At 54.3% G+C, this 23066-nt stretch overlaps 6 protein-coding genes across 6 annotated transcripts, besides 1 other annotated feature; 3 read left to right on the top strand and 3 right to left on the bottom strand.

Moving 5' to 3' along the window:
- Positions 1–2761: part of a sequence feature (repetitive element) that runs on past the window's edge.
- A 386-nt stretch (positions 2762–3147) lies between these two features.
- CYME_CMS195C (6-phosphogluconate dehydrogenase, decarboxylating) lies at positions 3148–4644 on the top strand (the record flags this gene model as incomplete). The annotated part of the gene is made up of 1 exon (XM_005538792.1): positions 3148–4644. The coding sequence occupies one exon, from the start codon at positions 3148–3150 to the stop codon at positions 4642–4644; it is 1497 nt and encodes a 498-aa protein (XP_005538849.1).
- A 2495-nt stretch (positions 4645–7139) lies between these two features.
- On the bottom strand, positions 7140–8135 carry CYME_CMS194C (similar to cell polarity protein alp13; the record flags this gene model as incomplete). Its single annotated transcript, XM_005538791.1, has 1 exon — positions 7140–8135. One exon carries the CDS (start codon positions 8133–8135, stop codon positions 7140–7142), a length of 996 nt encoding a protein of 331 aa, XP_005538848.1.
- A 310-nt stretch (positions 8136–8445) lies between these two features.
- CYME_CMS193C (hypothetical protein, conserved) lies at positions 8446–9549 on the top strand (the record flags this gene model as incomplete). The annotated part of the gene is made up of 1 exon (XM_005538790.1): positions 8446–9549. The coding sequence occupies one exon, from the start codon at positions 8446–8448 to the stop codon at positions 9547–9549; it is 1104 nt and encodes a 367-aa protein (XP_005538847.1).
- Positions 9550–10929: 1380 nt separating this feature from the next.
- CYME_CMS192C (glutamate--tRNA ligase, chloroplast or mitochondrial) lies at positions 10930–13221 on the bottom strand (the record flags this gene model as incomplete). The annotated part of the gene is made up of 1 exon (XM_005538789.1): positions 10930–13221. One exon carries the CDS (start codon positions 13219–13221, stop codon positions 10930–10932), a length of 2292 nt encoding a protein of 763 aa, XP_005538846.1.
- Positions 13222–16642: 3421 nt separating this feature from the next.
- CYME_CMS191C (similar to methyltransferase) lies at positions 16643–17299 on the bottom strand (the record flags this gene model as incomplete). Its single annotated transcript, XM_005538788.1, has 1 exon — positions 16643–17299. The coding sequence occupies one exon, from the start codon at positions 17297–17299 to the stop codon at positions 16643–16645; it is 657 nt and encodes a 218-aa protein (XP_005538845.1).
- A 1475-nt stretch (positions 17300–18774) lies between these two features.
- On the top strand, positions 18775–19968 carry CYME_CMS190C (similar to sugar fermentation stimulation protein, Sfs1; the record flags this gene model as incomplete). The annotated part of the gene is made up of 1 exon (XM_005538787.1): positions 18775–19968. One exon carries the CDS (start codon positions 18775–18777, stop codon positions 19966–19968), a length of 1194 nt encoding a protein of 397 aa, XP_005538844.1.
- Between the last annotated feature and the right edge of the window lie 3098 nt (positions 19969–23066).

The following is a 23066-nucleotide window of genomic DNA, read 5'->3' as shown; positions in this document are numbered from 1 at the left end:
GGACTCCGCTGGCACTTTTCCATGTCGACCGTCTCAAGTGTGTACCCCAGTTCGTGGTGTGTATAGGACGTTCGGAGCTCATCAATCGGTATCATTACAAAGCGCCGTGCACACGCTTTGTACGTTCTCGTCGACGGAGCTGGTGTGCACCCTTTTGTGGACGCCCTGCTCCGTATGCCACTACCAGCCTCTGGCTCTCGTCCTCCTTCAAGGCACTCAACTGACTGAAAAATTTGGCGAATGCCCGCTGCTTACCACCGTACAGATTCATACGCAGACGAGCCCACCGGGGCTTTGTATACTCCTCCAGCAGCGCATCCCAATGAGCAACGCGACCTTCCATGAATATCGGAAAAGCTTCAAAGCCTGCTCCTCTGCTCGTTACTCCGCGCAAAGCTTCCAGGAGATCCTTCATTCCTGCATTCCGTGTCTCAATTTTCTTCCTCACATTGATCATACCGGATTCTCGATAGCATCCCGCTCTCGAGAACCTCAAAACTCGCAGGGCCGTCTGACGTAGGTTGCCGTTGATACCATCTTCCGCACGCTTGGGTACTGCGATGGTTATGATATTTGTGTTCCCGGGATCCGCACTAACGACAAAGTCGTTATCCTGCACTTTCTGCGTAGCAGGACCCGCCTCCATCTCATCTTCACGCTTCGTCGCGTCAACGACAAAGTCGTTATCCTGCACTTTCTGTGTGGCAGGATCCTCCTCCCTGTTTTCTTCATGCTTCGTTACGGGCGATATCGAAGGCCGAACTGGACAATCCGCCTTCAAACCTCCGATAGCGTACACACGTGGCTACGCCATCGGTTCCGATCATCCCCGTGAATACCTTCTGCTTGCTCACTTTGAGACGTTTGAAACCGAAGAGACTCTTCCGGTACGTCTCCCGATTTTCACCGGTGAACTCCTCCCTGCTGACACCGAACACCGGACTGATCTCACTCATGTTGCCGTAGTGGACGCCTTGGTCGATAGTCACAAAATGTGACTTGATGTTGCTCATTGGAACCACGTTGAAGCACTTCCCCATTGGGAAAGCGTTCCGTCTCCGCGACTCTTCATTTTTCCACACACCCAGCACCATCTCCGCCTTGCGTTCGAGTTCTCGGTCCAGAAACACGAAGTAGCGCAGGATGCGGGGGTACCATCTTTTCTCACTTTTTTCATATCTGACACGTCTTCTGTCGGGTTGGCCAGCCCCAAGACTTCACGATGCTCTTTTTTCCATGGACAAAACGTTTACTTGGGCCAGCGTTCTCCGATTATGCGCATTTTACTTTTCTTACTTTTTGTGATATTTTTTCAGTGCGAGGTGAAGTATCTATCCAACCCCCTACCTCCGTGTTACCACGACGCTCTTGAATAGCTGCACCGATCACATATGCTTCATTCATGCTCCTGCGTGATGTCATCTTGTCGACAAATTCTATTGCCTGTTCATGCTGACGATCGTTGGTGATGGCAGCGAAGATGGCCCATCTCTTCCCCGCGAGAGATGCCCCGGTAGAGCGCAAACACGGCGCGTATCATGAAACGTTCGAGGTTCATGGTCAAATGGTTCCTCAGGTTCGCGAGGTACTCGATCGGCCCGTAGATGTGAATATCCCCGTAACCCTTGTATCGATGCACCTTCGAAGCCGAATCCCGCGAAGTTTTCGTGGAAGGCGTGCACTCGCTCATTGTTTGTCGACGGCTCCCCTGTGCCGACCATCAGGTGACGAGCAAAGGTCTTGTTGAAAAATTCCCCCGGAACCTCGACTGTTCTGGTGTCCGTCGCGTTGTCGTGCATCTCGTTCACCATATGCATCAGTCCTGACGAAGCCTTCTTCGTACTCGTGGAGTACGACTCGACACGGTTTCTGATGGCCTCTCGCAACTTTTCCTTGTAGGCATCCTTGATATGTTTACGAAGGTACGCTTTCACCACCGTCTCGTCGTACTGTTGTCTTTCCCGCGGCCTTTGACGTAGGGCCTCCCGCTTCTGCTTCATCGTCTTTGCCTGTGCTCCTGGGCTCGGCACCGTTTTTCGTTCTTTTTCTGGCAGCCGGCGACACTGCGCCTCCGCGATCGTCGACTTGCTTTCTCATAACTTTCCTTTTTTTAGAATTTTTTCTGCGAAAGAACGCACATTGAACGCTTCTCCTATACACCGCACAGCATCACTTGAATATGCTTACTTGACGTTTCAAACGCGATTGAACTCAAAAAACTGTACTCCGCTACGCCTGTAATTCGAATACAACATGTACGGTAGGGCAATAGGTCAGAGCATAGTTAGAAACGCGTTTCCCTTCATCGGCGACATGCGCGTCGTCTCTCGTGACTGCGTGATCTCGCAGGTGTGCTTATCGACCGCGCTATTCGGAGAAAAAAAGGAAAGAGACGAACGATTCACGAGAAACGATGTAACGATTCCTGTCCCATTCCACGGTAGCCGTTAAAAGGGCGAAAAGGTTTCCATACTTCCGAAAGTTTGCCTTCAGGGCGAAACGGCCCGCAATCCGAACGAGTCTGCAAGACTAGTGCTTCACGCCCTTACCTGTGCCTAGTGCAGTGGTGCGACCTGAACACCTCGTCCGCAACGCAGTCGACTCTGGGACTAGGAGCAGCAGTTAGGCTGCGTCTGGGCGTCGCCCTGGTCGCAGTGGACTCCCGGCATGTCGCTTCGAGCTGCCGCAGACGGTAGCTCTTTCAGCGCAGTTTCCAGGCCCCCAGCATGATGATGGACTCCGAATCCGTGTCAGGTGCACCACATCTCGAGCCGAAGCCCCCAGTGGTACAGCAAAGCCGTTCTGTCTCTAAGGTGCATCTGCACCAGCTGTCTAGGCGCCAAGGTGGATGCAGCACGACGGGCACTCGATGCTCGATACAACCCATGAAACGACCAGTACATCCGAAAGGAATTGTAAGGAATGGAACTTGAGGGTGAGGCGTATCACGATGGGCGCTTTCCCGATAGCCAGTTCTCGTCCCGCGATAAGGGATCCAGGTACAACATAAACGTTTGGTGAGCGAAAAAAGTCACCGACTCGAGCGCGTCGGCGCGATTGCCAGATGCTGACGCGCTCATCGACGTCGCCTCTCGATCGTTTGGCGAACAACAGTGCGTACTGGTAGCAACTGGTGACGATCAAGCCATGAACAAAGCGTTGGACAGTGATCACCCTAATCAGGCCGTTGCTGATGTAGGTCTTATCGGTCTTGCTGTGATGGGTCAGAACCTTGTTCTGAACATGGCAGATCACGGGTTCAAAGTGGCCGTTTTCAATCGCACGGTGTCCAAGGTTCAAGAGTTTCTGGAAACCGTTGCGAAGGACCGAGAAACGATTTTTGGTGCCCGAACGATACAAGAGTTTTGTGCACTCATTAAGAAGCCCCGCAAGGTGATCTTGCTTGTCAGAGCAGGTCCCGCTGTCGACGACTTTATCGAGAAGCTCCAGCCACACTTGGATCCCGGCGACGTCATCGTTGACGGTGGCAACTCATACTACCAGGATAGCACCCGGCGGATGAAGCACTGCGCCGAACACGGGCTGCTATTTGTGGGGTGTGGTGTATCGGGCGGCGAAGAGGGCGCTCGCTATGGTCCGTCACTCATGCCTGGCGGAACGGAAGCGGCCTGGCCGCTCTTGCGCCCGGTGCTCCAGGCGATAGCGGCCAGAGCGGATGGCGAGCCATGCTGTGACTGGGTCGGCTCTGGCGGCGCTGGTCACTTTGTTAAGATGGTCCATAACGGCATCGAATACGGCGATATGCAGTTGATCAGCGAAGTATATGATGTCATGCGGCGGGGTCTCGGCCTCAGTGTCGAGGAGTGCGGAGACATTTTCGCCGCATGGAATGAAACGGAGCTATGTTCGTATCTGATCGAGATAACGGCCAACATCCTCAAGTACAAGGACGATGAAACCGGTAAGCCGCTGGTATCGCTTATACTCGACAAGGCAGAGCAGAAAGGCACCGGTCGATGGACAGTCGAGTCGTCCCTGGAGCACAGCGTTCCTGTGACACTAATTGCGGAAGCTGTATTCTCGCGGATGCTCTCCTCTCGTAAGGCAGAACGCGTGCGGGCAAGCAAGGTGCTGCAGGGGCCGCCGGCGCAGCCGCCCCTGAATGAGCAGGATCGCCAGAACATGATCGAGAAGCTGCGGCTCGCGCTCTACGCGAGCAAAATCGTTTCCTACGCCCAAGGTTATATGCTGATGAAAGAGGCCGCCGCAGCCGAAGACTGGAATCTCAACTATGGAGGCATTGCCCTCATGTGGCGAGGGGGTTGCATCATTCGCAGTCGCTTTTTGGGCAAAATTCGTGAAGCTTACCAAGATGAGCCGAATTTGGAAAATTTGCTATTGTATCGCTTCTTTCGCGATGCCCTACTTGCTGCGCAGCAGAGCTGGCGCGACGCTGTGGTGTTTGCTGTGAGTCGCGGCATCACGTGTCCGGCAATAAGCACTGCGCTCGCATTTTACGATGGATACCGAGCGGAAACCCTGCCGGCGAGCTTGTTGCAAGCACAGCGGGACTATTTCGGTGCGCACACTTACGAGAGAATTGATAAGCCGGAGAATCAGTACTTCCATACCAACTGGACGGGAACTGGGGGCACCACCACGTCCAATGCATACTCTGCTTAAATCAAGACGGTACTTGGTTCGTGCGTCACTGTTCATCCATGGATGCTGGTCGAGCAGCACCTACGAGAGTACTGATAATCTGGGGTGTCAGCACTACAGTACAAACGCGACAGGGACTCATGGCACCATTGACTCCAATAAATACTCTGCTTGGATGAAGGCATCGCTTGGTAAGCGCGGCACTATGCATTCGTGGACACTAGCAATGTAGGCGTAGCGGCGCGCGTGCCGGATGCAGTTGGCCCTGGGCGTGGAGCGCTCCAACAGATAGAATGCTGGGATCGTTTCGCGCTGGTTGAAGGGCGTCTTGATGATTCCAGCTCTGCACTCGTGCCCGTATCGACCCCAAAGATAGCTAGTGCCGTCATCAGTGATACGCTATATCACCGAGGGTGACGTCGATGACGACTGCGCCCGAAACAGGAGGTTCCACTGACGCCAGCCTACTGTGCAGCTCCTGAGGGCGCCACGCGTCGGGAGCCCCGCCTTCTCCGTACCGTGCGCGAGCATGGGCGTGCCTCCGTACCGAGTTTTCACTCGTGACGTTTTCGGGGACGTGATCCTTCAGCCGATTCGGACAAAAGCGCACCAAATCTTTGCGAAACACGCTGAGCAATGCGACTTAAATATCATGTTCAACATATACAAGCTAAACCTCAGGGCATCATGTGGTTTGTTGGGAACGTTCGCGTACTTCCAGTGCAATTAGCAGGTTGAGCAACATTCGAATACCATGTTTGGCAGTATTCGTGTCGTCATCAAGCAGAGCACAGGTAGGAGCATACAGAGCGACGTGATAGATCCTAGCCTTGTTCATGTCGAAGAACAGCTCGTCTCTGTTTTCTTGGACCGGCTTCCGCGAGTACCTGACTCGATGATCCAGTTGCTTTCATTGGCATACCGCATGAATACTGGGCGAATCGCGAACAAAGAAAAAGACGTGACCTGTATACAAGCAGAAACACCGAACATGGAAACATTATTGTCTTTCAGATATTGCCAACGCAAATCGTCCCCAGAGTATCCGTACCGCGCTCAATGCTTTCCGCATTGCTGAGCAGCACCACACCAGTGCCGTGATCCGCCAAGGCAAAACATGCCGCTCTCCCATGGATTCGTATTCTGTTTGGCGGATGTCCGCAGCATTGCAGCAGAATGCGCCCACTGGGTACCAAACGATTGCCGCAAGGTTCGCTCGACGTAATACTCACTGGATGCTCTGGAAGTACCGGACATTCGCGGATGTCGCTCGAGGCATTAAAGTCGTGATGCAGAGAGTGCTTGCGCGCATGGTTGCTTGCTGGATCACGCGATATCGAGCCGCTTACTTGCGATTGGCTCTGCGTCTGACGTGCACGCTGCTTATCGCTTACCATCCGGTGCATCCGAGCGCGCATGTTTCGCGCTCTTCTTCTGTGCCCGCCTCAGCGTGTGCCCGTGCTGGTGCCGCTTGCATAACGCCCTGAACGCATCGATGGGCACAGTGCAGCGTCGATGCTTGCTCCCGCGGGAAGCTCCGGTCGATGAAGCGGGATCACAGGCCTCGTGCGCCGCGTCGGGTGCCGCTCGATGGGGCTCCCCACCGGACGACGCGACTGCTCAGTCGTTTCCTTTCCCACGTCACTGAGCCGTTTGGGGAACGCACCCGTCTTGTCTGCGTACAACCGAAACCATTGGCGACCGCCCAGCGCAGTCTCATGCATACATGCCGAAGAGCGTCCGCATGAGACGTCTGGACGCTCACGGACGACCTCTGAATAAAGCCGAGAAGGCGTGCGCCTCTGCTGGATACGCTACGCAGGCCGGTGAGAACGGTCCTTGCACCGTCACTCTACATGCCGGTGTGCCGCCTGGTGCCCGTCGTACCCCGATGCCAGTGATGGGGGCGCGAGGGCGCTCGGAGTCCGGGACGGGTCTGCATTGCTGTAAAGGGCTTCTTTTTGCAGAGAGCCTTGTTCGTGTGTGAAGCGAGGCTGTCCGGAGAATGTCTGCCGTGCACTAGTAAAGCGGGCTTTCTCATGAGGAAGCAGTGACGACATAAGGTCGTTCGGCGACCTTTCTCCGGTGTGCAAGATACACTCCTCTTGAATACCCGTAGAAAAAACAAACAGGGCGTGCTGATGCAGGTGTTTCAGAATTCATTATTCCGAGTCAAACAATCACAAAGTTGCCCGACCATCTCTGATGGCTACTATAGTCAGGCCAAGGGATCAGGTGGTGCGGACTGTGAGCTTGCTCAGGGTATCTCTCTGACGGTGCACGTCTGTCGAATAGAAAACATTCTGCAATCGAGACTTTAGCATACCGTGCCCCGTCAAGCATGAAAGATACTGTATCCCCTATTTTATGATGTATTATTCGCTGCTACTGCATTCCATGAAGTGCATTTGCCCTGGATGCGGCCACCAAGCATGGAAGAGCGCACGTGCTGCAGCCATATTGATCTCTTCGATTCCGATGCTGCCTCGTCGGGCATCATCGGAACGAAATCAACTTCACCTGCTTTCCTCCAGGGCGCTTCCATCGACAACGGAAAAGAATCTGTAATGATTGCGCAACAAAAAGCGACAGAGGTCCTGGAAAAGGCGTGCAAACTGACGAACCTCGTCTCTGGTGATCGGCAACTGTTCGAGGAACCACGGCAGCTTCACCATAAGTCGAAGAAGATGCTCTCCACCGTAGATCTCACTCGCACGCTTTCCCGGATGCGACGTCGTCACCATTGCGTACTGCGGTCGCTCATCCTCATAGAGTAACATGCTGCTCAGCGCCTCATTGAAATAGCGCTGGAGACTCTCTGCAAGAGCTCGGATCTGACCAGCATCCGTATCCTGGGTCCTCTTTCGATGTCGTACCCAAGCGTGCAGGATGGCTGCCACAGTCACTTGGGCTGGCAAAGGATAGAGTCGTCCACTTTCGGAAACGTATTCGAAATCGTCAAGAACGGTACGTTTCAGCACCGTTGGCAACTCGAACCATCTCAGGGGATCGTCTGGGTCCACGTGTTCTAGGATCGATCGCAGCCCCCGGCAGTTATAGATGGCGACGTGCTCGTCAACATCATCTTCACCATCGATAACAACTTCATCGTTACGCACATGAGCAGCGGAGATAGCCGACTCACATCCTGTCGTAGACGCGCTCAGGGGTGCTTCGGTATTACCCTGAGCGACACGCTCTATTCGCTGCGTTGTATGCGATGCTGCTTCAACAGCAGCAGTGGCAGCAGGTCCGCGCTTTTCCACAAAGTCCACATAAAGTTGTTCAGCAAGTTCCAGATTGGCTGACGTCCGTGGAAGCACTGCCTCTCGAGAGACGACGGTGTCGTAGCAGCGATTCCACCCGATGAAGTGAACCAAGTAGCAACGAGCTCCAGGTTCTGTACGGCTCTCCAGGGCCTCAAGCACTTTTGCCTCGTAGAGTAGGGGCCCGTGGTATACCAAAACGTTTTCCTGCTCGGCAAAGTCCTGCTGGGTGCCCGCCGGTACCATGATACTTCGAAACCGCGACGTTTCTGCAGTGCGTGGACCCTGGCCTCGGCACTGAGCCAGTCAAGCGAGAAGTCGAGCACACCCGCAACGTCTCTGCAGGAAAGTTTTGGGTTCCAGGATCGTGTACACTACCCACCGGTATACAGTCATCCCGGATGGGTATCGCCATCGCGGCGCTTTGCCGAGATTGCTGCTGCGAAGCGCCAGTCGCTGTAGCCCCAGTTTCTCTGAACGGTTTGGGTGCAACACTGAACAAGCGAGCCCCAAACGTATACCAGGCGGGTCTCATTAGACTTAGCACCTACACTGCATGCGGGACGTGAATAGCTTGCTGGTAAGCAGGAAACTTGCGCGGACGCTGGTGTGCTGGAGTCACGTCAACGGCTTCTGTTCAAGCGGGGGACGTATCGGGTGTCAGAGCCGGAGCGACTTGACTCAGCTTGTACAGCGCCGAAAACTGACATTTGGTTCCGTGGTGTTGGAATCGGAGAACCAGAAGAGGTGCCTGAGCTCCATGCAACGTCGAAGACTAGTGTCACTGGTGATTTACAGCGATCCAGACGCGCTCGATGGGCGTCATTCGCGAACCCCGAACGAGTTGGACTTCGATGACGGGACTGCAGCTGCTGCTGCAGATATCGGATCGGAAGCGACAGCAGCAGCAGCAGCCTATGATCCTTCCCGTTTCGGTTTTATAGAGATTGGAACCATTGCTGGGCCTCACGGGGTTCGCGGTGAGTGCAAGGTTCGTTTGAATACTGACTTTGCGAGGGAACGGCTTCCCAAAGAACCTGCACAGCGTTATATAAAACTTGCACACCGGGTCTATCCTCGACCTGTATGGGTTCAGGATGGTCGCCCGGCATCGCAAGCAAACGTATGGATTATTCGGGTTCGCGGCGTCGAAGATCGTGATGCGGCAAGCCAACTTCGCGGTGCATGTCTCTATGTCCATGAAAGCGAGCAACGACCGCAGTCACTGGGCGCCGATGAGTATATTATAACTGAGTGGATTGGACGACCAGCTATCTTACGAGAGACTCTTGAAAAGCTTCAGGCGCAAGCGGATTTCTTATGGACCAGAGAGTGGGTGTTTAAGCATTGCCTGGGACGAGTTGCGGGTGTGATCCTGCGAAATGAGCATGGCGGTGCACATGACGCACTGGAGCTGCTTCTTTTCGAGGGCAACCGGAGTCTCGAGGTTCCCTTTCTAGAAGCGTTTGTACAGGAAATGGATATCGCTGCTCATGAAGGAGCCGCGGATGCAGAGACGCAGCCACCATCGCTTACGAAGCTTGCCGTGCTTGACCTGCCTCCAGGAATGCTTGATTTAGCACGACCTCGCGAGCGCAAGAAACGACTGCGTATTAGAGGCTACTTGCCACCATGTCGCACTATCGTGCATGCAGCATAGTGGGATTACGTTCTCGGAATGTTGAAAGATGTCAACGAGTGGCAACGTCTTGTGATCGAATCCGCTAGAAATGAAGAAAGCCTGCACCGGTTTGAGCACCTTTTCATCGTATACACCCAACACTCTAGAGTATTGAAACATTATTGTCTTTCAGATATTGCGGACGCAAATCGTCCCCAGAGTATCCGTACCGCGCTCAATGCTTTCCGCATTGCTGAGCAGCACCACACCAGTGCCGTGATCCACCAAGGCAAAACATGCCGCTCTCCCATGGATTCGTATTCTGTTTGACGGATATCCGCAGCATTGCAGCAGAATGCGCCCACTGGGTACCAAACGATTGCCGCAAGGTTCGCTCGACGTAATACTCACTGGATGCTCTCGATGCATCAGACAGTCCCGGATGTCGCCCGAGGCATTAAAGTCGTGATGCAGAGAGTGCTTGCGCGCATGGTTGCTTGCTGGATCACGCGATATCGAGCCGCTCACTTGCGATTGGCTCTGCGTCTGACGTGCACGCTGCTTATCGCTTACCATCCGGTGCATCCGAGCGCGCATGTTTCGCGCTCTTCTTCTGTGCCCGCCTCAGCGTGTGCCCGTGCTGGTGCCGCTTGCATAACGCCCTGAACGCATCGATGGGCACAGTGCAGCGTCGATGCTTGCTCCCGCGGGAAGCTCCGGTCGATGAAGCGGGATCACAGGCCTCGTGCGCCGCGTCGGGTGCCGCTCGATGGGGCTCCCCACCGGACGACGCGACTGCTCAGTCGTTTCCTTTCCCACGTCACTGAGCCGTTTGGGGAACGCACCCGTCTTGTCTGCGTACAACCGAAACCATTGGCGACCGCCCAGCGCAGTCTCATGCATACATGCCGAAGAGCGTCCGCATGAGACGTCTGGACGCTCACGGACGACCTCTGAATAAAGCCGAGAAGGCGTGCGCCTCTGCTGGATACGCTACGCAGGCCGGTGAGAACGGTCCTTGCACCGTCACTCTACATGCCGGTGTGCCGCCTGGTGCCCGTCGTACCCCGATGCCAGTGATGGGGGCGCGAGGGCGCTCGGAGTCCGGGACGGGTCTGTATTGCTGTAAAGGGCTTCTTTTTGCAGAGAGCCTTGTTCGTGTGTGAAGCGAGGCTGTCCGGAGAATGTCTGCCGTGCACTAGTAAAGCGGGCTTTCTCATGAGGAAGCAGTGACGACATAAGGTCGTTCGGCGACCTTTCTCCGGTGTGCAAGATACACTCCTCTTGAATACCCGTAGAAAAAACAAACAGGGCGTGCTGATGCAGGTGTTTCAGAATTCATTATTCCGAGTCAAACAATGAGCTATTCGGTACCATGAGACTCGTTTATATGATCAAGCATACGGCCAAGTTGCCTGCCTACCTCGCGGCGTTCGGTGAACTTGGGCTTGACGTAGTCGCTTCACGTTCAGTCCGTAGCTTCTTCACGACGCGCTCCAGAATACGCATTCGCTCTGACAGTGGTACATATGGCACTTGGACAACCCCTTTCGCAAGTCCTAATATGCGCATGATCTCACCAACGTCCGGGCCAGTCATGCGGCCCGTCATGACCAAGCGAATAGGATGAAACAGGCGCTTACTCTTGCGCCCAAGCTGCGTACCAATACCTTTGACCCACGCTTTCCAGTCTTCGATAAAGGGATCCTCCGAGGTCAGGGACGGCGCGTTTGGAACCATCATTTCAGGGTCAGGCTCAATTTCATCTCCAAAAGGAATTTCGCCCTTTCTGTAACGCTCCAGCACCGCGGTGGCAATGTCAAGGAATCCGCCCTGTGGAGTGAGCAATTCATCCGAATCGCCACTTTCAATTGTTTCTTCCAGTGGATATTCCAGGATATCTTGTAGCAAGGGCACACAATCCTTAGCTAATTCTATGGAACCACGTAACAGCTCCGTTGCCCTGCTCGTGAAAACCCAGAACCGCAACGCAGACGCAGACTGGGCAACACCTGCGGCAGCTCGTGTTGGCACATCAACGTCAATCTCCTCTGCAGGTCGCTGAATGACGTTCGCATCCAACCAGAATCTAATGAGGACACCGCATAATTTCTCCGGAGGCATGGATCTCAAATGAAGTCCATTCATCCATCGAAGTTTGTTTGCGTCAAAAACAGCCGCCGACTTGGTGATGCGGTCAAGGGAGAACGCCTTGATGAGCTCCTCCACCGAATAGATTTCCCTTTCCGTACCGTCATTCCATCCAAGGAGCGCCAAGTAATTCATCATGGCTTCTGGAAGAAATCCTTCACGTGCGTACTGATCGATTGACGTGGCCCCGTGCCGTTTGCTGAGCTTTTGGCGGTCCGCTCCGAGAATCAGCGAAACATGCGCATACTGGGGTCGGTCATAGCCAAGCGCATCCAGAATAAGAGCCTGTCGCAGCGTATTCGTCAGATGCTCTTCTGCACGGATGACCGTGGTGATACCCATAAGCGCATCATCTACTGCGACGCAAAAATTATAGACCGGTAGACCTGAAGAACGCACGATAATAAAATCACCAATCGTTGCGTTCGCGTCCCAGGCAATATCGCCACGAATAACGTCCCTGATTTCCACACGAGTCCCAGCAGGTACTCGGAACCGTAAGGTGTACGGGTCCCCGCGTTGCAGCCGTTTGCGGATAAGGGCTGGATCTGCATCGCGACAGGTACCATCGTACTGGGGCGCACGATGTTCTGCCTCAGCCAAACGACGTTTCCGTTCCAGTTGTTCCTCGGTACAGAAGCAGGGATAGACTGCTCCCGATTCGATGAGTTTCGCTGCTGCAGCCTCATAGATGGCAGATCGCTCGGACTGGCGGTAGGGGCCGCGTTCCCCGCGGTACGGCTCGGTGGTCGGCTCATCGGGATAAGCTGGACCCTCGTCCCAGTCGAGGCCAAGCCATCGCAAGTCCCGCAGAACGGCGAGTTCAGAGGCACGACTCGAACGAGCTTGATCAGTGTCCTCGATCCGTATGATGAAATAACCTCCTTGATTGCGTGCATAGAGCCAATTGAAGAGCGCGGTGCGGGCTCCGCCGACGTGCAGGTTCCCTGTTGGGGATGGCGCAAAGCGCACCCGCACCAGATGCGGCGGCAGCGGCGGAAGTTCAAGAACATTCGTAGGGTTCGATAAAACCTGGGACCAGCGAGCATCATACTGATACCACGGGGTCACTTCCTGGCTGGCCTTAGCGGTACCGCCGCGATGCATGTCCAAGAATCGGAGGGCTCGGTTGGTATTGCTGGAGCGGGAACGCACTATTATCGATGCATATCGCGGCATCCTGCCTAAAGTAGCGGGCGACGGAAGCCTAGTCCAGACGGGTTTCCTGCAAAGCTCTTCGCAACTTGTAAACGATGATCGGCTCCCAGCGATACTGCCTGCGTACCTTGAAGGTGGTCTAGGGAGAGCCGCTTCAACACTTGAGACAGGGGCAAACCCCATTACTGCTCGAGTACCAGTACCACGGAGGGATTCGAAGCGAAGCGCCGCCTGTGGTGCTACGCTCCGTGCGATTGGCGACCCAGTGCGGGCGAACAACGCCCCTCGGGGCTGCAGCGGACCCGTCAGACTTCGCAAAAAGGGCATTCGACTTTGTGCTACCAAAACAAAGCCCGATATGCACGGCTGCTGCGCCGCCAGTCCCCTTGCACGCTGCTCCATGCAGTCGAGTATCACCGTACGTCGCGGAGCACTGGTACGCTCCTGTGCGTGTGTGTGAGCTGCCTGTTAGCAACAAGTGTTTCGCGTCCGAAAGCCACAGACGAAGCACGAGCTCGGACTCTTCCGCAACAGCAACAGTGACGCCGTCGGTCCCTGTTCCACTGAGAAACTTAGAGGAAGAGCCTGAGAATCTCGTACCGCGCCAAGTCTGGCCTCTGGTTAAAGTAAGAGAATTACTGGTATGAAAATGATTTCGGGGAACGCTTCATAGCGATCGCGGGGGTCCAGCGTACCGCAGTTGCAAATTTTATACTAAATTGTTTCAGATTAGTTTCGACCTCATACCCGTCTGGCTCCTCTACTCTTTCGATTCATTTAGGTTCCATCTCAAGAAGCGTATCATCAAACGCTTATTCGCTGTTTATAGCAGATGTGTTCGAAGTACGTTCATTTGAAGAAATGAAAAATACAAGGGAGAGGTATGGACATGGAAGTCGGGGATGGTGGAGGGCCTTCATTACGGGCTGCAGGAAAAACACATAAACGTTTCTGTTCTTGCCGACTAACGAGTGAAGAAGAGCATATATCGAAAAGGAAGAGGGGGAGGGGAGATAGGCAAACAAAAATATGTTTGCCCAATAGAAGGATTACGAGACTGTAATGGCATAGAGGGCGCGAGTTCAAGGAATCCTTGCATGAATGTGTTCCACCAGCGGCAATGGATGCAAGGAGTTTGTGAACCGAGACTTCAACGCCGCCATCAAGATGAGATGATGTCTAGTGCTGAAGACGAGATCCGAGGAGCTGGCGCCATCCAACTCCGTGGGGTAGCCTCTCGGGCTCGAAGTGTACGGAGAGAAGCTGAAGCCGATAACAGGGGGCTGGTCGAAAAAGGCTGCGGGGTGCCTGTGAGTGGATATTAATTTACCCCATATCGTCATGGTACATTTTTCGCTTCACTGCCATGTTACTCTAAACTAGGACATAGGCTCTTCCCCAGACGAACACACGAATGTGTGGTTATCTTCCCACTATCATCAACATAAGAATTTAAGAGCTTTATTCTAAGAATGCCTGCGCTTCAACCCTACTATCTTCGGCATTCAATCAGCCGGTCGCCTCTTCCACTACAGATCTGTTGCCCGCAGTCGAGGGAAGTTGACGGTAGCGCTCAGGTTTCAATGACGCTGATTCCGGAGGTTGTTGATGCATACCACGGATAGGCGGTAGTTGTGGTCTATGCTTCGTTCGTCAGGTCGATCTCCTTTATGCATAGCCTCGGTGCGCCGTTCACAGCGGTGACAGTTGAATGTGGACAAGCTCTACAGTATATCCGTCAAACTTCCTCCAAACCGGCCCAAATGTAGCGCGTGAACGCTTGCTCCATTGCTCGATACGCACAGTTCACGGTTACAGAAAGCTGCTCTCATTGCTCTGATCTGTTTTCTTATCCGGTGCCGTGCCCTGCGATCGTGGCCTTCTTCTGGACGATTCACCTAACAAGTATACGCTTCGCTGCACATGGAAGCGCATGCCGTTCCATTCGATGACGGATTTTTCGGAACGCGGTGTTGTCCATGATGGAACAAGTACCGGAGGCAAAATCCAGTCTAGAGAACAGGTCGAAAAGTGTCGATCCGTATACCCTTTCCTCGTGCCATGCAGTAACGATAGCTCCACTGGTAGCGATCGTTGCGATCAAAGTCTGGTGCCAAGACTGGTTTCCATGGAAACAGTCGAGAAGATAGTCTCTGAGAACATGCCCTGCGAGGGGTATCATACGGCTGTCGAGTGCCGTTTCATTGATGACTACCAAGGGAAGAGAATCATTTTTCGAACGGAATCGAGCAGTTTACGTGACGGGTTCAGTGAGCTTTCGGGATGAGCTTTTTAGGAATTCCTCAAAAAACGACGTCGAGTATTTTTTCCATGATAATCCAACGGTGCGAACTGTTGCGCCCTCAAGTTTCCCTGAAACAGAAGGTCAAATCTTGAACAATGCATGTTTTGAGCATGTTAGACGTACTCAAGGGAGACAAGTGGACACTTGTGCGTATGCATTGAATAATTGCACCACATAGATATGAATGTTTTGCTCGAGAACATCGCGAATCTTCGTGATAGCGGTGACGTGACGAATCCCGCCAGCAAAGCGTCGAACGCGCTTCTCCGTGAATGGGTCAGAGATCTCTAGCACTACGCACGAAAACGTACGCCCTCATTGCTACACTTCAAATATCGAGGCTTTGCATCTAACATCAGTTCGGAAAAATCGAAAAGCAGAAGAAGCGCTAGCGGTGCAGTCTTCTATGCAAATCTGGCGCTGCTGTAGATGGATCACGGACGCCAGACTCGCAACTTTTACAACTTCATATACATATCTACCACGCGTGACCTACGGAGCCTTGATCGGTGCATCAAGGCCGTTCCCGGACGTTTATGCCACATCAGCTTCTGCGTCCCGCCGCGATAGCCTGCAACGCTCTCGTCACTGCTGCCTGACGTGGCTTGAACCTATGTGGGTGAGCGTCTGCACCAATGAGCGACTCGCGTGCTATGCTGAGCCAGATTTCATAAAGTGAAAATTCACAGCCTGGTTGTCACCGGGTAACGCGGTATCCACATGCATACCACCAGATCAGTGCTCCGAACCGCAGCGTTTCGCATCCGAAAGGGATGCTGGATTTGGAACGATCCCACCTATGGACATGGTAATCACATGGACCACCGCGAGAACGACCCGTGCGTACGAGGTCTTTCATCCTCAAAAGGTGTCAACCTAGAGGCCAGAAAGACCAAAACCATAAATCCTTCCTAGAATGACTGCGGAGCAAGGGCAATTTTCTCCGTTCCCTGAGCGCGTTCCTCATGGAGGTTCGCGTCCGCAGCATATCGGCACAAGACGCACACAGCAGGACTTGCTTTTTCTGGATCCTTCAACGCCACTATGGGCAATGGATGAGGTTTTTAATATTGGTGAGCAGCAAGCGCGGACCATGCATGCTGCGGTGCAAGTACCCTGCGAAACCCTTCTTCGGCGCTCGAGCACGGTCGCCCTGGAAACATGCACAACATGTGTGAAGCTTTACAGATCGTATGATCTCATCCTAGGCCACGGAGAACAAATCCTTCGCGGCAAATAAGAAAATAAACTATCATTCTTAATGCAACGGCACCAAAGGTCCCGCCTTTGCGCTTATCCCCAAAGCCCTATACGTGCCGCAGCAGTTTCTCCGCATGCTGTACAATCCAAACATTCCGTTCCCGAATACAAACCTTTAATGTCCAGATACCGCTGGTGAAGGTGCTCGCAAGGCGTCGCTGCGGACCCAATCTAGCCCGTCTATCGAGAAGCGTTCGGTCCGACGCACACCACAACGATGCTTGCTGCTGGTTCCCCGGCGAGGTACGTAGACGTCGCCTACGCACCAACGCGCTGCCAGAGACCGTAGAGCTCAGCACCCGGTGAGGGTGTCTTCGGACGTCTATACGCAGATGGAACGTCGCCACATTCGAGCAACTTGAAACCGGCTGGTTCCAGCACAGAGGCATACGCCTCATGAGAAACCGAGAAAGGGGGTCCTCCTTCCGCGCCCGTCCCCGAATCCCGTACAGGAAACATGAGCGTGAACAGGATGCCGCTTGGCTTCACGAGCTCCGCCATGCGAGCTGCCCATTGCTTGCGCAGATGCGGAGGCAGCGCGCAGAAGAAGGTATAGTCGTACACGAGATCAAAGGGCTCTTCATAATCGAATTTGAAAAAATCACCTTCGATGAACTGTACCTGCTTGCTAGAGAGGCCTGCCTCGTCGCGCATCGACTCACCACGTTTGCACGCGAGTTCCGAAAGATCCAAGCCGGTTACCTGACGCGCCGGGTCCTGCTTAGCCAGCGCAATCACATCGTATCCAGAGCCACACCCCGGAACAAGAGCGCGTCCGGACGGCAAGCGTGGTGCCAAGTGAACGAGTAACGGGTGCGCACAGCCGCAGTCCCACGGTGTTACGCCCTTCTCCCAGCGGTCACGCCAGTATACCGGTTGATCAGGTGACAGGTCGCTATTGTCACGGCAGGTCATTTTCAAGTCGAGGTACACACGAGTGAATACTTTTTTAAGTTCCTCAATAAGCGAACAAACCTTAGAAAGTAAACAATGACTCCTAGAATAGAACGGACGAAAGCCGTCAATATCGCGGGTCGTGATGCAACGTTCATCCAGAGTCGCCTTCTGGAAGGCGTCGACCGTCGATGCGGCGCGCGCGTGGACGCGACATTTCCTCTGGAGTACGATTGATCCGGAAACTGAGCACCCCTGCGGATGAGCACATGCCACAAGTCAACGGGGAGGTGCACTCAACTGCGTCGCCCGATTCTTGTACATTTTTGTTGTTTAGTGTGAGACCGTCTTCGTCTCAGAAACAGAGAGTTGATCGATCCAGCAGAAGCACGGTTGCTGAGCCTACAGCGAATGCATTTCAGGCGCAGGGCCACTTGCAATACCAGGAATGGTAGCTGCTCGAGGATGCTCGTGCGAGTTGGTGCCCTGGCAGCTCGCATCCTTGGGTACCGTGTCCTGCGCTTGCATTCGCAGGTAGTCGTGAAACAACAAGTCACGAACTAGGCGGCAATCCTACGCTAAATGCCCGTCGCCATGAATACAGAGGGCTGATTCTTCATCGCCGTGCTCGATTGTATCAGCGCCAATGGGATAGGGGCATGCTCAGATTCCTCATGCCTCAGCGTGATGAAAACTTTGAAAGCCCACGATGACTCACTTGCTAGGCACAGTGCGTTTCTATGAATGAATTGTGTGAATCTACCAGAAAGTATCGTACGGTATCTCTGAAGTGAAGCCCATCCAGTGATGCGAAACGTTTCTGTGTCGTTTTGCGCACCCTGTGAATCAAGGCGCATCCCCGCAGCAAGTGTGGCATCCGAATATGAGCACGTTAGCGATGGCGCCCTTGACTACAGTGGCGAAACGCGACCCATGCTGCGCTGCCTAGAGCAGCGTTGGTTGAAACTGCAGCTCTCAAGTCGAAATAGCTGCTGGAAAAGACGCCCAATCGTCAGTTGAAGAACCGAGGTTACCTACTGGTCTGGGGTAGCAGTCGCGTGTTCGGCAAAAGACGATAAGATCCATCGAACGATCAATGCTCCACGATGAAAAGGCATATCGCCGCGCCATGGGGTTCTTGTCACCATTACGGACTTCATGGCTGGCGCGGGACGACCGAACAGCGGCTCTGATGCGACTTCTGTACAGTCGACTGTTGCTGCCGCAGTTTAGAGTATGCAGTCGGTGTACGTCGCTGACAAGGGAATCTTTTCGGGAGCAACACCGAACGGCTGGGAAGGAAACGCCTCCGCAGAGTGGAACAATATCCCAAACAGGACTGGTACCCGGGGCAACGTTTAAACAGAGAACCCAAGCGTCACTGTTTGGGTGCCCACGGGGCGCTGGCGCCGCGGCACGCTGAAACACCTGAGCCAAACAAGTGCACAAATCGTGCCTGTGAAGGAGAAGGGTCGCTTGAAAACACCACCAACTATATGCAGAGATGTCGTGGAATACGAAAACACCCTATTCCTGAACGAAACTCGACTGGGCCACCTCGTTTGACCAAAACGAGTTTCAAGCGTGCCGGGGCTTCGTGCCCAGCTGCTCTCTCGCCGGTAGTCTCCAGTGATTCCAATATGCAGACCACGCGAATGTCAGCGCTTCTTCGGGGCGTTCTTCTCGAACGTTACAAACGTTTCCTCGCACGAGTGCGCCTCGATGACGGGACGGAGGTCACTGCCAGCGTGCTGAACCCAGGTCGCATGACCGGTGGCGACGAAGGCGCTCCAGCCAAGGGGTACGCTGTTCCGAACGAGTCTGCTGTCTATCTGGCGGCAGTTGATCGCGGAGCGAAAGCCAAGCATCCATTTCGCTGGATTATCGCCACCGAGCCGAGCACAGGGGCCTTGGTCTGTGTCCACACATTGGCGGCGAACCGACTCATTGGGGAGGCGCTCGAAAGTCGTGCTCCATGCCTCATGGAGGCCATCGGTGAAGCGCTGTCCGATGTTGAGGCGGGAGATAACGCCATGGAGCCGCGTGCCGTTCCACGTTTCCATTTCCATGAGGTCGAACGCGAGACGAGCCTCCCACGCCAGGATCCGGATACTGAACGCAGACGACGCGAAAACGCTCCTCCAGACACTGGAGCATGGCAAGCTTCCACAACGAAAACAAGGAAAACAAGTCGTTGCGACTTTTGCCTCGATCATCGCATTTTCATCGAGGTCAAATCGGTTACCATGCGTGGTTCCGCAGAGGGTTTAGTGCTTTTTCCAGATGCTGTATCGGACAGAGCGAGTCGCCATTTGCAGGAACTTGCGAGCATTGCCCGTGGGTCAGCGAAATATCCCAGAGCACGACCTGAGATGCCGGTGCAGGCTCTGGTCATCTTTGTGGTTCAGCGCAGTGATCCGCCGCGAGCGCTCTGCCCGGCAGAGTCGATCGATCCGGCATTTGCGGTAGCGATGCGACACGCTGCCTGCTGTGGTGTGCGTTTTCTCTGTCTCTGGGTAAAGCCGAGCGTTACCCGCGAGGAAGCTGTCCCGTTCCGATGGACGGTCGAATGGTCATGGATGCCGGCTCAAGGCCCAGCAGAACCACCGCCTGGCTGCGTCTCGGCAAGTCGATCGATTCCGGTGTTTCTCTCACAGGAAGCGGCCATGGAGTATCTGCGAAACGTCTGACAAGCAGAGACATCTGGATGCGGATCCGCAGCTTACCACAAATGCTCACGAAAATCGTGATACACCCATGTGTCGCCATGCAAACTATGGAGGCTGGAGCAGGACGATCGGATCCAAGTCGAGCGACCTGGAAGATGTGAGCTTCTCTCTTGGCGCCGGAGGTCGGTATGGAGCCCTGCGTACGAGGTGCGCGCTCGGAGACGTCATGATCTGGTTTTTATAGTGTCATGCGGAGGCATCGAGCGTATCGGAAGTCCAACCATGAGTTCGGGAAAACAAACGGAAGCATCCGTTAGTCCTTCCCATGGGGCAAAGGCGAAGTGGCTCGTCTCTATACGACCTGGGTCCAGCTCCTTCGATTGCATGTCTCTCGGGATGACATGCGCGTCGGTACTGAATTGCGTCAAATGTAGAATGCAAGATGCGATGAAGATTGCAAATAAGATGCCTAGTGATGTTTGGTGGTGGCTTTTGCGAGCTGTCTTGGATGTCTGCCTCGGGGTTCATTCAAACACCTTCTAGGATTGGTTCTTGTGGACAGGTCTTTCCGCTGTGCATCAGCAAATATTGGTTTTGAACCGGACCGCCAAGGCACATCGAATTCGTCGATCTGACCAGTTTACGTTCACGTATCCGCGAAACGGTGGCAATCGAGCAAAAGCACCGCGTTCGGAACCCCCGCCCCTATACCGTGTCCCTACACAAGATGCGCTATGGTGATGAGCGGGTGCATCCACGGGTGCACCAGACGGACTCGATGCCTCGCGCTTACAGAATGTGTATTCGCCTAGGGAGTGGTGCTGCAAGACTGCGTTTCACCACACAATGTGTATGATGTTTTCGATACCAGCACGGAAGTAAGCACTCTAGCAAAGGCAGCCCAGCACGCCTCCAAGCATCTCAACACCCTTCATAACATTTGTCTGCACAGCGAATCGTGCTCTGCGTTCGTATGGAATTGATGCGATTCAGAGGCCGCTGTCATCTCTGCACAGAATGCTGCCTCCCGACGTCATGAGGGAGTCGAAGCAGAGTGCTGCTTACATGAAACAGCGGATTGCGCTATGATTCGTCTTCATCGTATCCATGCGGCGCCTTTCGAGCTGTATCGCGTTGCACATCTGCGCGCAATCCGATCCTTGCATTATCAAGAGTCTACACCCGCGTAGAATGAAACTGGAACAATGTTCCGCTCGCTCTGCACTCGTCTTGCGATTTGATTCGCAAAAGTTCTTGGATGCACAGCATCGATACGCCAAGTGCAGCAACAACAACTTACGGACTCAAACGTAGTTTTCGGGATTCTCGGTCGGGCGTTTTTCTCTCGGAGTGACCTGTTCGTCGTCCATTCACCGCTGGAATGCGTTCCGTCGCCAGATTCATGTTGAGTCGCGCCACCCTCGAACCAGCGTCCCTGGCATAACCTATTTTATGATCGAATGCATTGGGGCAAGCATCCATTCTTCTGATTTTTTCAAGTATGGGATGCTCAAATCGCGCATTCCTCAATATGTCGGATCTCTATGTTTCGGGGCCATTGGTGGATGCAGCGATTCGCGCCCCCGGATTCACGACGGCTCAAGAGACGCGATGTCGTCTCCTGGACGCTTGTGCACCAGCTGATGCCCAGAGTTCGCCGCAATGGTCTCAGGTCAAACGATCGCTTCCGTTCGAAGCACGAGTCCGCCGCTCTGCACGGCTATCGACGAAACATCGTCCGGCAGCAACACGAGCCTCTCACGGGATATGCATTCGAAGGCTCCCATCGCTTTCATTTGCATGAACAGCGGTCTTGGACTCGGAGTCGAGACGTCGCAGGAATCGCGGCCAGTGGAGCGCTCGGTACCGTACGGCACGAGCGGGACGTTGACGGATCCAAGGCGTTTTGGCCTGCTTGCCGGCCTGGACTTGACGCTTACGGTACTTGTTGCACGGTGGACGGCATCGCGTTCCCTAAACCCTCCTTCGGATGGAACGCGCTGCACTTGCGCGTGCAGCGCACACCGTACTCGCCGATGCGATCTGCCCTGACTAGCGCCCGTGATCGTAGCGTACGGCACCGGGCGCGGAAACGGCGGAGCGCATACAGGGGATCCCGCGGTACCCGTCAAGACCGTGTATCGAGCGATGAAGCGCGCCTTCAGATGACGCAGTGCAGGGTGTGGCGGAGAACGTGCCGCGCGCACACAGGAACTCGTGATACGAGTCAGGAGTCACGGCTGCACCCCAGGAAGGCTCGTGAATCGCAACTTGCGCCTGCACATGAAGTGCGTCGACGATACCGGGGAGCTGCGAAATCGGGACGTGCACGTTGGCCTCAACATCGTTCAACAGCTGACGTCGGAGCTGGATGTGCGGGAGGTACCGGCGTTTATCACTCTGCAGGGAATTCGGAGAAAAGAAAGAGGCAGGCACAGAAAGCGCACGACGACGACGCATGGATACGTAGCAATCGGAAGAATCGGGAAAGATAGGTTGTGGGCGCGAGATTCACCTCGTGGACCTGTCAAGATTGATCCCGGCATAGATGTAGGCTGGGCTTGACTGGAACCCTCGCAGATATGATGTACCTGGCAGCGTGAATACTCGTGAGGCAAGTTCCACGGCTCTGCCGCACGAAAAACGAGGACGAACACGCCAATAGCATGTACGATCCTGCACAGTTCGAGTCTCGGTCGATACTTCGTACTGGGACTTATTGACTGGTGACTTCATGTACAGGATGGTTGCACAATTGTGCGCTCTCAGAGCTTTTACAGAAACGCCCTGGACAATATGCACATGCTTCCACGGGCGCAGAAATGGGTATTGATCCCTAATACAGGCCTTGCATTAGGTGCGATGGCGGGGCATGTCTCCCCATACTCGATCTGTCCACTCGCGGACAGAGTCATCGCGATGCCACGTGCATGTGTACCCGCGTGCCGCATCTTCCCGATTCGTGCAGCGTTGGTGCTCTCTTGGCGAGCCGCGCGGTTGCGCATAGCGCGCTGAGATTAGCTACACGCTCCTTATGCGTCCTGATGCCAGTGACCTCAGGTGTCCGGTACGGCATCATCTGCGTTGTGACGGCTTGACGGGTGCAAAGTAGAATGTAT

This window comes from Cyanidioschyzon merolae, chromosome 19 (assembly GCF_000091205.1).
Source record: "Cyanidioschyzon merolae strain 10D DNA, chromosome 19, complete genome".
Lineage (NCBI taxonomy): Eukaryota > Rhodophyta > Bangiophyceae > Cyanidiales > Cyanidiaceae > Cyanidioschyzon > Cyanidioschyzon merolae.
This window is presented reverse-complemented; position numbering and strand designations above follow the sequence as displayed.